This window comes from Cercospora kikuchii, assembly GCF_019650295.1.
Source record: "Cercospora kikuchii DNA, contig_00006, whole genome shotgun sequence".
NCBI classification, from domain to species: Eukaryota; Fungi; Ascomycota; class Dothideomycetes; order Mycosphaerellales; family Mycosphaerellaceae; genus Cercospora; species Cercospora kikuchii.
The window spans coordinates 2,729,399-2,744,300 of record NW_025408587.1 but is presented as its reverse complement, the minus strand read 5'-3'; the positions used below and the strand labels follow the sequence as shown (position 1 = coordinate 2,744,300).

General features: G+C 52.1%; 4 protein-coding genes across 4 annotated transcripts; 2 read left to right on the top strand and 2 right to left on the bottom strand.

Moving 5' to 3' along the window:
* Positions 1-1,925: 1,925 nt before the first annotated feature.
* Positions 1,926-2,790, top strand: CKM354_000999500 (uncharacterized protein; the record flags this gene model as incomplete). The annotated part of the gene is made up of 3 exons (XM_044805441.1): positions 1,926-2,293; positions 2,368-2,438; positions 2,519-2,790. 3 exons carry the CDS (start codon positions 1,926-1,928, stop codon positions 2,788-2,790), a joined length of 711 nt encoding a protein of 236 aa, XP_044661376.1.
* Positions 2,791-3,021: 231 nt separating this feature from the next.
* CKM354_000999400 (uncharacterized protein) lies at positions 3,022-5,337 on the bottom strand (the record flags this gene model as incomplete). The annotated part of the gene is made up of 1 exon (XM_044805440.1): positions 3,022-5,337. The coding sequence occupies one exon, from the start codon at positions 5,335-5,337 to the stop codon at positions 3,022-3,024; it is 2,316 nt and encodes a 771-aa protein (XP_044661375.1).
* Positions 5,338-5,712: 375 nt separating this feature from the next.
* CKM354_000999300 (snoRNA-binding rRNA-processing protein UTP10) lies at positions 5,713-11,022 on the bottom strand (the record flags this gene model as incomplete). The annotated part of the gene is made up of 1 exon (XM_044805439.1): positions 5,713-11,022. One exon carries the CDS (start codon positions 11,020-11,022, stop codon positions 5,713-5,715), a length of 5,310 nt encoding a protein of 1,769 aa, XP_044661374.1.
* Positions 11,023-11,284: 262 nt separating this feature from the next.
* Positions 11,285-14,654, top strand: CKM354_000999200 (uncharacterized protein; the record flags this gene model as incomplete). Its single annotated transcript, XM_044805438.1, has 2 exons — positions 11,285-11,619; positions 11,732-14,654. The coding sequence occupies 2 exons, from the start codon at positions 11,285-11,287 to the stop codon at positions 14,652-14,654; spliced, it is 3,258 nt and encodes a 1,085-aa protein (XP_044661373.1).
* Positions 14,655-14,902: the final 248 nt, after the last annotated feature.

Sequence of the window (14,902 nt, the reverse complement as noted above, 5' to 3'; positions counted from 1 at the left end):
TGTCAGCCAGGGCTCGGCAAAACGAACCGGGCGCGCCCCATGGCCGTCTACCGTCCAGACCTTTTTCCTTGTGACCCAGCGTGAACATCGACACTTTTGGAGGACTGCAAGTCACGAAGCCACCGCCGAATGAAGCGGGCGGGTGGCCCAGGCATAGGATTCTGCTTCCAAGGATAGATTCCTGCGAGAACCGCTAGACGAAAGCGCCAGCCTGGGCCGGATACGACCCAGTCTTCGACAGTCCGCTCTCTGCATTCGTGTTGCCAACTGGAAGCAAACCCCAGCTTTGGTGTCAAACACAGCCATCGGAAATCATCGACCAGACACCAGTCATAACGAACTGACTGTAGCTTGCTAAATTGGGCTGCTGCTCCCTGCTTGTACAGGGAACAAGCATCTGGCACACCATGCTTCGCTAACGAGCAACGTTCAGTGATGCCTGACAGCGAGGAGAAACGAGCAACGATGAACACAGCGACGGAGCTTCTAGTCCGCCGCATTCAGAGCGTCCGCACAGTCCGCAACGATCAACGATGCGAGCTCACCGGCGTAACTGTGTTCGAAACGTCTGATGACAACAGATCTCTACTGTTCGAGGCCCATCATGTTTGACCGCGGACTGGACGTATGTTGTCGCATCCAAAGCTGGAAACCTTCAATTTCGCACTGTTCCTTGTCTTCAATCAACGGCGTTGGCGGCTACGGCGATGAGTGATCTGAACTCCACGGAATGCTCAGCGCCGCGGTCTTTAGAAAGCACTTGGTCACAGAAAACAATTTCTAATCCGCAGATTGCCGCCGCCGCAGGAAGCACTTGCTACTTTCGTGGTACAGTCATGATCCATCTCTCATCAATGAGCCATGTCTGTTGCGCTGCGGACTACAGTACGCGCCCGCTTCGAAGCAGCCCTGGTCTCCGGTTCTGCCATGCCGGATCAATAATCGACACCTGAAAGCTTGAGACATGCCTAGATGTGAAAGACCTCCAGATCCTACGCTCCCCACCCTGCCTTCTAGACAACAATGGAGACACACAATGACCATTTTGGCATGTGGTAGGATGACATGTCGAACTGCTAGAATCACGCAGGGGGGTCAGAAGACTATGGACTTTCTCTTTGCCGTGCTTTCATGGAATCGTGTCAATGAACGAAGGCAGAGTTGGTGCCGGAACGCAGGGCCGATCCTGACTTTCTCGCTGGCCAGACGTCAACAGTTACATCCGCCTTCGTTGCTTGCAGCATTGTTGTGAATACCCAGAAGATCCATTACCCAAAATACCTCAGTCTAGGACAACTGCGCTGCACAAACACGGACTGCTGATTCTCGTGCGTCGATTCATGGCTCGCTCCTCCAGCCAGATGTTGGACCTTTGCAGATGGCATCTGAAGGCGGTCGCTTCCGATTGGATGACAAGTCCCTTCCGGTCCCAATTCGATCTCCACGCTCGTATTTCACTGCTGGCTGGACGAACTTTCGCTCAAACATTACTGATCGTCACGTGCTGTCGTGCACGAACATTCGACATGTGGAAGCCATCGGACAGTCTAGAGTTCGTTTGTTTGGCACCGGCCAACTGCAGCCGATTCCACATCCCTTACTAAGTGCTATATCTGATATCACAGATACGATTTCTTGCAAGCTTGTCGCTGTCTCGTGTCCGACTTACTTCGCATGGACAGCAGCGTTCTGCAGCGACATTCGTTGTTCGCAGTCCATTGCAATGCAGAGCCCAAGAAGTCTTATTCTATCTTTGCCATTGCTTGCATTGTCGACCCTGCTCGAACACGAGGCGAGGCATGAGTGTTCATGGACTTCGAAGGATTGATCGGGTGGTATAAGATGCTCGTCATCGTCCTCGGTAATGCCACATCTCGAAAGTCGTCCTCAATCACAGAAGTCGAACAACGACCAAACACCGGAAAATGTATGCCAAACAATTGATCGTATGGACTCTAGCCACTCTACTTGCGATGGTAATCGGCCACCCTAGCGGACTCGAATTCAACGAGAGAAGCGCCATCGACCCAACGAACAATGCGCATCTGGACACTCAAGATCCCGTCAAAGCAGATCTCGTTGCCCGAGACCCATTCGCAGAACTGGACGAATACTTTGCCGGAGAAAAACACTTCAAAGGAGAACCACCTTGTCTGCAAATATGGCCCCAACACCCGGGTCGAGAACCCTCAGACCAGGAAATTGCAGATGCCCGTAAAGAAGCACAATGGAAAAAGTATCCCGTCGGCTCAAAGCCTGGAATTTGTAACATGCAATACGTCAACTGTCTCAGGTTAGTAGACAGAAACCCTCAACTCTTAAAACATCATTTCCGAGCCGACGACTGACGAGTCCTGTTGCATTCAGGCTTGGTAAAGATGTTCCTCCGGGCGGAGGAGGCTTTTGGCAAATCGCAACTTGGGACGGCGGCGATGGCAGTAAGTGCTCCCCCCGAATAGCCGTACTGTACCATTCATACCGTGAAGAACACCCACAACTAATTCGATCGTCCCAACAGCGAAACTCACTGCCGTCAAGTACTGGCAATCTTCAGTGACCTGGGTCGTGCCTGGCGGAAGCGCGAAGTGCTACCTCGCACATGGATGTCAATGGTGCTGCGCCAACGGCATCTTGAACATCAAGTACGAAGAAGAGAATTACTACCTCAGTGGCATGTCGCAAAAGCCAGAGGACAAGAAATATCTCCAAGCTTGGCAAACTCCAGCCTGGAACGGAGCTTGCCATTGTGGCTATCATCTCAGTTCGGATTTGACGATCACCAAGTCTTAGGGCTTGATGGTGTTGGTCGGTCCGGGGGTCGACCTTGCAGGGACGTCTGCGAGCTGGATTCGGATCTGACAATGCGCGACGCTTAGGGCTGACTGTGACGGTATAGCAACGCTTAATCAGACCATACAAGTATAGATCTCGTTCCAAATTTCTCGCATATAACTTTGCTGCGCTAGCCACTTGTATCCTAACAATAACAGATCCGAATTGAGCTCTGCGCAACACTCAAGTTCATGTGGCCCTGGAATTTCTCCGCTCACACCGAAGCTCCCACGCACGATGATTATGCGCACTTTCCCTCCAATTTGTCCCTGAAGCCAATACTGTCTGACCCTCGTCCATTTGACTAAAGTGATGCTGATTTGACTCTCGAAACCAAACGTCCGATTCCGGATCTGGCGCCAACGCGAGTACAACACGCCCCTTCTCGCCTTGTACTTCAGAATTGTTCCAGCCATGCATGAAAGACAAGTGTACGGCACTTTGCTGGCTGTCTGGAGACCCTCGATCGATGCATCTCATTCTCACTCGCATATTGAATTTGTCGCATGTTCTTGTGTGCGACTGGCCTCTGCGAGTTCTCACATGGCCGGCATCCCAGTAGAACCTTTCTGGGGAGGCGGTTTTGATGTCTTCGATCACGGCCTCGCGAGAGTGAGGGAAGACCAGGACGAACCAATCGGTATCGCATGTGACGACAAAGTTGACAGTGCAATAGTTCGACTGCTCCGACTCATCGTCCTCGGCAGTGAGGTCTCGTAATATTCGAAAGGTCGACATCCGCTTGCCGTCCATGTATGCATACATCGCAGCATAATGGATCGCCCGCAAGTGAGGCGGATCGTTCTCCTCTGGATCTGTGAACTGCGCCACCTGTTCTACAGCTTGAGGGTATCCTAGGAATGCCGCGAATCGGAGAGGATGCCATTCACCCACGTGAACTTGGACCGTTAAGTGATCGCCGGTCCACCAGCCCACAGGTCTCGAAAAGAGCGACAAGTCAATTTTGTGTAGAGCGGCCAAAGTTGCTGTGTCATTGGCAAGAATTGCTTTTCCAACAAAATTGAGTCCATCACTACCAGTGAATACGTCCAGACCCGTAACTTTCTGTAGCAGTACCAATCGCTTTACACGCTCGGACACTGCCCAATTATATATCATGTCAGTCATCTTTGCTACGGCTGCGGTAAGTGTATTCTCATTCGCGTTTCCCAGGCCGATAACATCCGCTGCCAGACCAGGCACCAGTCTTTCCGACTGTGGAACAGTGACAACTGTTGCCAGAGTGCGCTGTAATAATTTGGAGAACAACGCCGGCCGTTGCGCCTTCCGTGAAATCCTCATCGCTCGAAGGATAACATCTGGGCCACCCAAGTGGAGGATGCGGACCAGAACGGACTTCCTCACAGTAAGAATGCTTGGTAGTGCGAAGCACAGCCCTTCATCTGTGAGGAACTCTCTCAGGACATCGTCTGACTCGGAGCCAACGTCGTACAACGCATATTCGACCGGACTCTTGCCATTCATATCGAGCAGGTCGACAGGATCCCATGTCCTCCCATTCATAGACGCAATCAGCAATTTGCAAGTCAGTGCTTGTTCACTGCGCACAGCACGATGAAGTGGAAGACCACCACCGGCATCCCAGGTCCAGAGCTGGTCTCTCCTTGAAGACGATCCCTCGAGGTACTGAGAGATGAATTCCAGATCTCCAGAGCTGGCCGCTTCATGGAGCGTACGAATAGCAGGCTTCTCCACAACCTCAAAATCATCCTCCGAGGTCGCCGGCACAACATTCAACTTCCTAATTTCCGCCAACAACCTCATCCTCGCCTTCTCCCTCCCCTCCCCATAGATAACGGGCATCGTAACATCAAAAAACCCCAACAAACAATAACTCTGATCCTCTTCCCTCGTCGTCTCCCTCTCACTCATCCACTCCAATTTCTGCTCCGCCCCAATCGCCCTCGCATACTCATAATCCTTCAAAACCGGCTCCGGAATCCCCGTAACACGTGCCAAAATCTCCCCCAACTCCGGCCCCATTGCCATCTGTTTCAACCCCTCATTCCTAATCCCTTTATACCCCAGAACTTCCCAATTTCTTGTAACAAACACCACCGTTTTCGGTGCAACCAACTCTTGCAACGTCCAACCTCTCGTAAACCATCTACTCCTCCCCAACATTCCCAAATCCCCTCCACCCTCCTTCACCCCACCAAAATCATCCAACCACGCAATACAAACCACCGCATTCCGATACCATTTAAACATACTATTCACAGCCTCCGAGACCTCTTCACTACTCTGTTGTAAAATACAACACGTGTCAATCCATAACCATTCCACATTTCCCACATTGTTCCTCACGAAGTCTGCGAATTCCAAGACTTTTTTATAACCAGTTGAAGCAGTATTTCGCTTTTTGAGAATGTCTTTGTAGGAGGCTTCGTGGCCGAGGTGCCAGCGGTGGGAAGCGATGGCGTAGGGTGGTGGGGTGGAGTGGTAGACGGAGAATTCGAGGGTGTGGACGTTGAGGAGGCGCATGCTATCTCAAGGTATGAGGAGATGCTGGTGCTGCGAAGAAGGTGAGGATGGTGGTATGTATGGCATTTCGTCGACGGCGGCTATTTCTTGAGCTGAGGTGGAGGATGGGGCTAGGAAGATGCTGTGCCTCGCTAGTGGACGTGGATTCGGATCCTCTTCGTGCAGGGTGAGGTGCAGCTCTCTTGATTACTAAGCTTGGAGTGTTCAAAGCTTGTTGGAGTTGATGGATATTCGATGTTGTACGAGTATAATGTTTCGTGTTGGTAGTTGGAGGTCAAAGTTTCATACATAACGACGACGGAGAAGAACATCCGGTAGAGAACACAGCCCGGGATGGGAACCTCTTTCGTTATTCCACGATCTACGTAGTTCCATCTACTGCAACATCCCCTCCAAAGACTCCCCAGTAACCTCCTCAATCTGCGCAATCCACCTCAGACACTCCCTCTCCACCACACCCTCATCATCCTCCTGCAACTCACTAATGAACGGCAACATCTCTGGCAAAGAGTTCAACCAATCAATATGCAGCCTCTCAGTCAAAGATCTCTCCGCCTTGATAGCCGCAAGTCTCACAGAACTATTCTCATTTCGCATAAATGTCATAATCAAGCCGTTCATTGTCTTGTGATGATCTTGGCTTGAGACACAAGCTGCGAGTTCTGTGATAGCAGGGATGACGTGCGAGTTGACATTGTATGTGGCTGCGAGACCGAGGCGAGAGACGAGAGGCTTCGCGATGGCATCGAAGTGTGCGGGAGATTGCCAGAAGCCGTCTTGGTCGTTGGAGAAGTTTGATGTTAGTGTGTCGAGGACAAGGTTGAGAAGTTCAAGTTCTTGTTCATCTCCAGGCGACAGCGTCGTGAGCAGAGATGCAGCGTTCTCAAGCAAGAAGCTGGCGTAGCTTGTGACCAGGCTCTTGAGTTGTTCGAACAGGACAAGAGAGAAGCTGTAAAGGCTGGAGGTGCGGAGGAGAGTGCCCTTGTAGTCAGTCTTTGGAAGCCCTGCGAAGGACCAGTCGGTGAGACGAATGAAGAATGGCCGGAATGTATTGTCGTTAAGCTTAAGCACAGCTTGCATGGTCGTGTCGTTGACCATATCGAACAGCGCCGACAAATCCTCCTCATCTTCTTCAGCGAGCTGTCGTCGCAGGTCGAATCCGAGAAGCAAGATCTTGAACAGAAGTTGCGCGTTCTGTGCAATCGTCGCCTTTGTATGATGTTGCACAGCCGTGTTGAGAGCAGTGACATGAATGCGCGCCGCATCGACATCATCTTCAGTCGCGATCTTGACAATTTCAGCCCAGGTACGCTCAATGGCGCCGAGGAAATCGGTGGCCGATACCTTCCTTGCCGCGAGCGCAACGAATTGTTGAACAGTATCCGCATCACTCTCAGCAGCAAGTACAAGCAGGCGATCCAAGTACTTGCCGGACAGCATCCACGGAATGTGATCAAGAACAGCCATGGCAAAGCTGAAGCCGGCCACAAGCAATTCCATGTTGGCCTCGCCGTCACCTTCATGCAAAGTTTCATGCATGTAGTGTAGCACAGTGTCAAATGTCTTTGGCAGGATCGGAATCATCTCATCTCCCAGCACCTCGACCATACTCGCCAAGCACAAGATGGAGATGCGGCGAAGATCATCATCTTTCTCACCAAGAGCGGCATCGCCTGCAATTTCTTGCGCAACCGACATGACAGATGACCGATCCGTCTTGCCAAATTTGTCTGCAATGCGGTCAATGCAAGTGATGGCAGCAGTCCTAGTTGCAATTGGCTGACTGGACGCGACGAACAGAGCACAGTTCGGTAGAACCTCGATGAATACCTTCTGCAACGCTGCATCGCCACGTCTTGCTGTTTCGACACGCTGTTCCAAAGACCAGAAGACCTGCTGGCGAATCTCGTCAGAGCCTGTTTGCATGAGCATGGCACTGGACTCGATGAAGTCGCTCGTTGGCATCAGACCGAGCAGTGCAGTCAGAACATTAGATGCGCTGTCCGAAAGATCCTCAGACTTGGTGACTTGCAGACCAAGCTGCATGGTCTTCTCCAGAATTACCGAGTATGTATTTTGCAGTGACGAAGCGGTTTCTGCGCCCAGTTTTAGTTCCTTGGCTAGCTTTCGGCGAAGTGCTTCATGTGAGAGTGTGCTTGCAAGACCTTCCATGAGCACAATCGTTGAAGCCTTTGCTTGATCAGCACTCTTTTCGCCGTATCCAAGAATAACATCGGACAATGTTCTCTTCGACTTGAGCGTATCGAAGATGAGGTCGAGGTATTTCTTGATCGCGCTTAACTCGACAGTTGATGGAAAATGGCTCATCAAGTCCGAAACGAAAGGCAACACACTGCTGTCCTCGGGATAGCGCTCAATAAGCATGGCCATGATCGCGAAAAGCGACTCTTCTGGTCCCAGTGTCTGGACTAGATTGTGGAACAGTCCTGCTCGACGATGGAGTGGGATATGCTCAAAGGCTGCAGTGAAGCTCAGGAGCAACTCAGCAGATCCTGTGAGCAAATCGCGGCCTTTCTTCTTGAGAGATGCCGCCAGAGGAGGGATGATGCGTGCCACTGTCTGGTCAGTGACATGGGCACTGTAGTCGTCTCCCTGCTTCAAGATCGTGGAACCCATGAATGTGAACAATGGCATGACGCTGTGAAGCACGAGATCCGGAGCCCAAGAGGCCAGAGCTGACATGAGAAGCAATGCGGATTGATGAACTTGTGTGCTTGATGTGGTTCGCACGCAGTCGACAATGAGATCTGCGCGGACGACTGAGCGGTCCACATCCTTGGTCGACGCGGTCTTCAACCCTTTCACGACAGAGAGCAGGTTGTTGATCAGAAGTCCCTGCAGGTAGACCAGCTCGGAATCCAGTGATGTCTTGTAGTGCTGCAACTCGCTCAGAAGGTAGAAGAGGCCCTTTAGCAATTGTGGATGCTGTTCTGCCTTCGATCCCTCGACCAGTTCCAGCACAAGAGTAATTTTGCGGACTGCTGCATCAAGCTTGACTTTGTCAATGCTAGCAAGCTTCGACACGTCAGAAGTCCGACTGGTGCGTTGCTTTTTGGCGGGAGTTGGTTGCCCTTGTAGTTGCGCAACACTTGGTAGACTCTCCACCAGATGTACCAGTATCTCACTGGGGAGCGCCAGATTGCGCAGTGTCTCTACCGCCTGCGCTTGAATTTCTTCAGAAGCTGTTGTGCTTTCCCCGCCAAGAGACAAGTTCAACAACCAGTCAGCGACATCTGTTTGAGAGTTCTGCTTCATATTTCGCCACAAATGAGCGATACGAGCAAACCCATGCTGTGCACGGTCAACGCCGTATTGCCCACTAGCAATGTCTTTAAGAAATTGTAGTTCCTCGGCACTGCGATGGGTCATGTTGCTGACCACCGCCCTGCAGAGGTTTGAGTCCGCGGACCTTTCGCCAAAAGTCTGCTTGGCATATGGTAGCAGGACTTGCACGCGTGTATTGGAGCCAGCGAGTTTTCCGACTTTGCCCGTGACGTCCAGAAGGCGAAGTTTGACTTGCAGCTCAGGAGTCGCAACTACATGCGAGGCAAGGCAAGAATAAACACTTGCGCGCAGGGCCTGTTTCAGTTCCTTGCGCTCAGCCTTCGTGGCGCCGTTGATCGTGTCTGCCAAGTGCTGGAGAATATAAGTCTGATCAATGACACAGTCTTCGACGACCGGAACGATACCATCAGCAAGGAACTTGTGCGCATCGGCGGAGGACAACCACTGCACGTTGAATCCAGACGGACCGTACGCAGATGGTTTCGCCCACACGGTCAACTCCTTGAGCTTCTTGACATCGTATGTGCTGTGCAGAGCAAGACAGGTGGAAGCAGCAGCGCTTCTCACAGCCTTGACAGAGTCGCTAAGACCGGAGATAACGTACGGAACCAGCAGTTGCAAGTCAATGGTCGACCCACTTTTGCGAACTTGCTCCAGCAGCTCTCGAGTGACTTGCAGCGCTTTGACTCGCACTGACGCGGGAACATCACTGGTACATGTACGAGCAAGAAATGTAAGCATGTTCGGCTGCTGTGTCAGATTCTTGCGAGCAAGAGACTGCAGGCTGAAGAAGGCGGCGACATCCTGTTTCGAAGGCAATGCTGCCTGGAAAGCTGAACGGTAGTCTGCGAAGATGGCAGAATGAGCTTCGTCCAGGAATGAGAAGTTGGTGGAATCGATCTTCGGAAGGTCTTCAAATAACGTTTTGGCCTCGATGGCCTCCATATCGAATTGTGAATCGAGCAGCATCTGGTCTCTCTCTTCGTCTCGAGTCTCGTCTCCCTCTGTCAATCTCAGGGTGAAGCTCCCGTCCAGTTCGGCGAGATTTATATTTGCTTTCTGAGCTGCTAGTTGCAATTGCTGGGCGCCTTGCTCTTCTTCAGAGGCACGAGAAACAATTGTGATGAGATCGCGTCGGGTACTGGCATCAGATTCGGCCGATGGGAGATCGGCAATCGTACGAAGCGTGCTCTCCAAGATATACACAGCGTGTGACTCGGATAGTGATTGTGAAGAGAGAATTGCTGGCAGCAGCTGCATCGCACGTGCGTCTGATGAGTCCTTGATCAGGTGAAGGGCACCGAACGCGACACCGGTGAGCAGATTATCCACTCTGTAATTTCCACCAACTTGCTCGAGAATCTGCAGTGCATTCTCTTGCTTGAGAAGTGCACGGACTGTGCCTCTGGACAGAGTCAGCTGCTCCTTCTCTTCTGCAAGCACAGAAAGACAGATAATGCCGTCCTCGACTGTCTGCTCAGTCCAGCCGCCTGCAACCGCGTCCATCAAAGCATTCAACGTAGCCTCGCTGAGATCGGCTTTGGTAGCCATGATGGTCATGATCATGCAGCTTCCCAAATACAACTCCGGCACACCCTGAATGGCGAGTGCTCCGCGAAGGATGGGAAGCACTTTCATCAGCATATCCTCCTCTTTCTGTCTGCGAGCTTCTTTCCTTCCCGAACGGGACGCATCGATCATGTTGTTGACGGCCTGTGCGGTAGTACTGGCCCAGAATCCCAGGAGCATTGGCTGCTGGTACTTGAGCTTCGCAACGCCCAGCACATACTGGCTGAAAGCGGAGAATAGTGCGGACTGGTTGCTCGCAGCAGCAACGATAGCGTGTCGAGGCGGACTCTGCAACGAGGTGACATACGGATGCAGGAAGCGGAAGTTCGGCGGCAGCTGTTCGGGCAGAATCGAGAGCAGTGTCGGGAAGATATGCGAGGCGTGGTACGGCAGAAATGTGAACAGCACGGCCTCTGTGTTGTACTCTTGCACTCGGAACCTTCTGACGAGCCATTCCATAGCTTTCATCGCCGGCTTGAGCAGTAATCGTCCTCCCAACAGCCCCAAGAACCGCACGATGACCGTATCCAGCTCTTCATTCTCTTGCACCGTCATATTCGTCCGATCTTCCGTCTTGCTCTGCTCGCTGAACAGGTTCCGCGCATACGGCCTGAAGCGTTTGTCCAATTCGCACAACTCCTCGAATCCTTCCAGGCATATTTGGTAAATAGTGTCGAATTTCTGAGTAGCGGCATCTCGTGGTTCGAATAGTAGTGATTTGCTGTGGCGCGCCTTTTGCGCTTTGAGGTCGAGCTGGTGTGTGCTGTTGGCCGCAATTGCGGCCAATTGCTGCTGGAGAGCCGTCGCCATGGCTTTACTCCTTTGCAGCAACACCACAGCGAATGGGCGTTAGGTACAGAAACGTCGAAGAGAGTGAGCTTCATCTTGTGAACTTTTTTGAGCTTGCGCTTAAGGTTCTCCAGATTCGGTACTTTGACATGCACAAGTCGTGGGACTTCGGGCCAACCTCCCACAACAACACCTCCGCCGCCTGCCCTCTATTCCATCACCAGGTAAGTAACGTGCATCATTGGCGAGACGTCAGTATCGTACCAGGACTGATTCAATACAGATGGAGAAATCGGCAGTTCCGAAGTTCAGCAGTTTCAAGCCAAAGCCAAAGAAAGAAGCTAAGCCTCAAGAAGAGGAAGTGCGTAAAGACACATCAGAAGACAATCACAAGGACCGGGACCGGAGGTCCGAGGATCAAGCACGACGAGACAGAAAATCTCGAGAGCATCGCGGTAATCGTGACGACAAGTCATCTAGATCCCATCGCCACCATGACCGCGAAAGCCAAGACAGATCGAGGCACGCTCGACATTGCATTCGGGAACGTGATATCGAGCATCGAGTGAAGAAGGAGAAAGCTTCCAACCACAGCGAACTTGATGATCGACGTGTACGGTAAGTCTTATTGCCCTTCATTGGCGCTTCACCGGGGAGAAGGTTCGATGTAGTTTTCAACATAGACTTGTTGCACTTTTCGCGCAGGTCACGTACTTACGCTGCCACATAGACATGCACACTCAAACCCAGATCTGGAAGAATCTGATCTCTTTCTCGTCGACCGGAGAGGTGACTCGAAAAATGTGGAATATGGCAGTCTACATCGATACAGTGTGCCTCCATACGGTCGCGTTGGCCATGGCAGAGTTCTTGGACTTGACGCCAGCTTCAAAATGGATCGCGAGGCAAGCACTGACAAGGAGATCTCCTTGATGAATGTTCGGAAGAATCGAGAAGGTGGGAATGTGCCAAGACTATTGACCTCTCGCCATGGCCGACCAAAGGAAAACCAGTATAGATTCATTGTGGCAAATGTGCCGGACAAAGTCGCGAAAGACGATGATTTGGAACGCGACTACATCGATTTGAGATCGTCTCGGAAACGAAAGCGCGATTCAGACTCTCCTGAACCTGGAGTGGACTATCGGTCCATTGAAGGCAAAGCCAAAGCTGGCCCGGCCGACGAGGATCTTACACTGGACACCGACTCTGAGATCGATGGCTTCGACCATAATCGGGATTTGGCCGCTCGACAGCAGAACGCAGTTCTATCAAAGCAGACAAAAGCCGCTCCTCGGGATGTACAAGCATGGCAAGCGCTCATTGCTCATCAAGCCAAACTTGTAAATCCTGGCAACGCTCTCTCCACGTTTACCTCATCTGAACGGCGAACGCTCGCGGATCTGCGACTGTCGATTGTGCGGGAAGCACAAGCCAACATATCGAAAGATACGCCAGGCTACGAAGAACTCGTACTCGCCATGATCGAGGAAGGCCGTTTTGTCTGGGACAGCAGTAAGCGGGCACAGAAGTGGGAAGATGCCCTTCAAGAGTGTCCCGCGAGCGTCCTGCTTTGGACCCGTTACTTGAACCATGTACAGGACAGTTCTTCAGGCTTTCAGTACGAGACATGCAAAGAAGCCTACATGCGCTGTCTCGCTATGCTTCAGAAAGCTGCGCAGAAGGCGACTGAAATGCAGCTACGCAACATAGCTGCAGTGCAAATTTATGTGTTGTTGCGCTATACGACATTCATTCGAGAAGCTGGCTACATCGAGCTATCGGTCGCTATCTGGCAAGCGCTTTTGGAATGGACTCTTCGTGCGCCGACAGCACTCAACGAAAGCAGCATTGCGGACCGTCTATCCGCGTGCGAGGACTTCTGGGACAGCGATTGTCCTCGATTTGGAGAAATGGATGCTCCAGGCTGGGCAACTTACCACGCCAATGACTCGACTTGCACTCGGGCTCCGCAGACTTCGAACGCCACGAAGACAGCGAGCTCGACTTTGGCTGGCGTACTCAGCAGCGAGACGGCATGGGCCAAATGTCTTTGTCTCTCAACGACTGCAGACGATGATGCTGCTGTCGAGGATCCCTTCCGGTACGTGATGTTCTCGGACGTTCGCGACGTGCTCGAATGCTGCGATGAACTGGAGAGTCACCGTGACCTGCTCGTTCAAGCCGTACTTTTCTTCCTGGGAATGCCTTCACTGCCTGCCGAGTCCATCGATGGAGATGTTGCGAGGCACTTCTCGTCCTGGACACGAGACGCACATCTCGCTCAAGCCAGGCATTCGCAGCCGTCACAATTCCACGGCAACCAGGATGCTGTCCGCAGCAGACCGATGCTTGAGACTGTCAACAGTCTGTTTGACGGGACTGCATTTGAGGTGCACCCTTCGGCAATTGGCTTCGTTGACTACTTGCTCGAACAGCTTCTGGCTACAAAATTTGACGAAAGCCTTGCGGAGTACCTTCTAGCCTTCAGATGTCGCTATTTCCCTGAAACCGCTTCGAAGACAGCCAAACAACTGCTCAAGGCCCATCCTTCAAGTCTGCGTCTCTACAGCGCGTTTGCTCTCTTGCAAGTCTCGCGGAAAGAACGGCAAGACTTGCAGAAGGCGCTCCAGGTGTGGTCGACTGCGATCAACATGCGCGCAAGTCTGCCCGAGGACAAACAAGACGACGTGGTTCTGCTGTGGCACAGCCGGCTGTCGTGTCTCGCAAGGAAGACTCCCGACAGCCGCGCACTTCTGTCTAGTCTGATGACGATTTGCGAGTCGAGTGGTGACGCGAAGTTGCAGCAGCTCAAGGTCCGCCGTGAGCTCGAACACGGTGCTGACCGTATGCTGCTTGCCGAAAAATACTGTCATGCCGCAACGTATGCTGACCAGCTTGCCTGGCTCACATATCTGACAACCGAATACTCAGTCGAAGCAGCCTTGGAGCTATACGAGAAGTATGCGCGCCTGCTGTCGAATGCGGCTTCTCCGATAGGTCTTGAGCTTCTACTCCAGCACAAAGCTCAACTACTCGACCTTCATGTCAGTCATCGACGAGCATACAAGCCTGCTGTACTCCGCAAAGAAGTCGACAATGATCTTCAACGCTTTCCGAGCAGTAGTGTCCTTCTCAGCCTGCGCTCTCGCCTTAGCAGCCAGGATCGCTTGCGAGAAGTCATCAATACGAGCAGCACAGCCGCAGCAGCGACAACTCCTAAGAGCGAGCACCTGGACATGGTTCAATGGACTCACTCGCTGTCCAACGAACTAAATCGCGTCGGTGATGAAAATGCCTCTGGAGTCACAGTGAACACGATCCGCTCTGTGTTCTCAAATGCAGTCTCGGATCCTGACAGCCAAATCAAACATTCACCTTTGCTGTGGGAATTGTGGCTGGATTGGGAGTTTAGTCTCGTTCACAGCGTGCCTGCAGCTGCCAAAGAGGAAGCAGGGAGGAGAACGAAACAGGTCCTACTAGACGGCATGAGACATGTGCCTTGGCACTTGGGATTCGTAGTCAGAGGCATGGAGATGTTCGCTGATCTGCAGCCTACCAACCGGCAGAGAGAAGAATTGAGATCGTGGCTAGATGTCCTCGTCGAGAGGGGTTTGAGAGTAAGAAGCTCGTTGGAGACTGCCATAGAATAGGAGCTCTGTGGCTAAGACTTCAAGGGAGATGAAAGTGAAACACAGTTCGCCCGTTACACGGCTCTGGCTAGAGAACCAGTTCCCGGTCCCGCTGCTTCGGAGACGTTGAAAGCTTGTTGTGTAGACGCATGTCTCAAAGATATGGTTCCGTGGTTCAGAGGTATTTGTTTCGATGTGACAGCTGCCATTCACCTGACTCGTTGAGAAATCTCCGGTCGGGATTGTGGTGAATAGACGCTTGTGCTGTG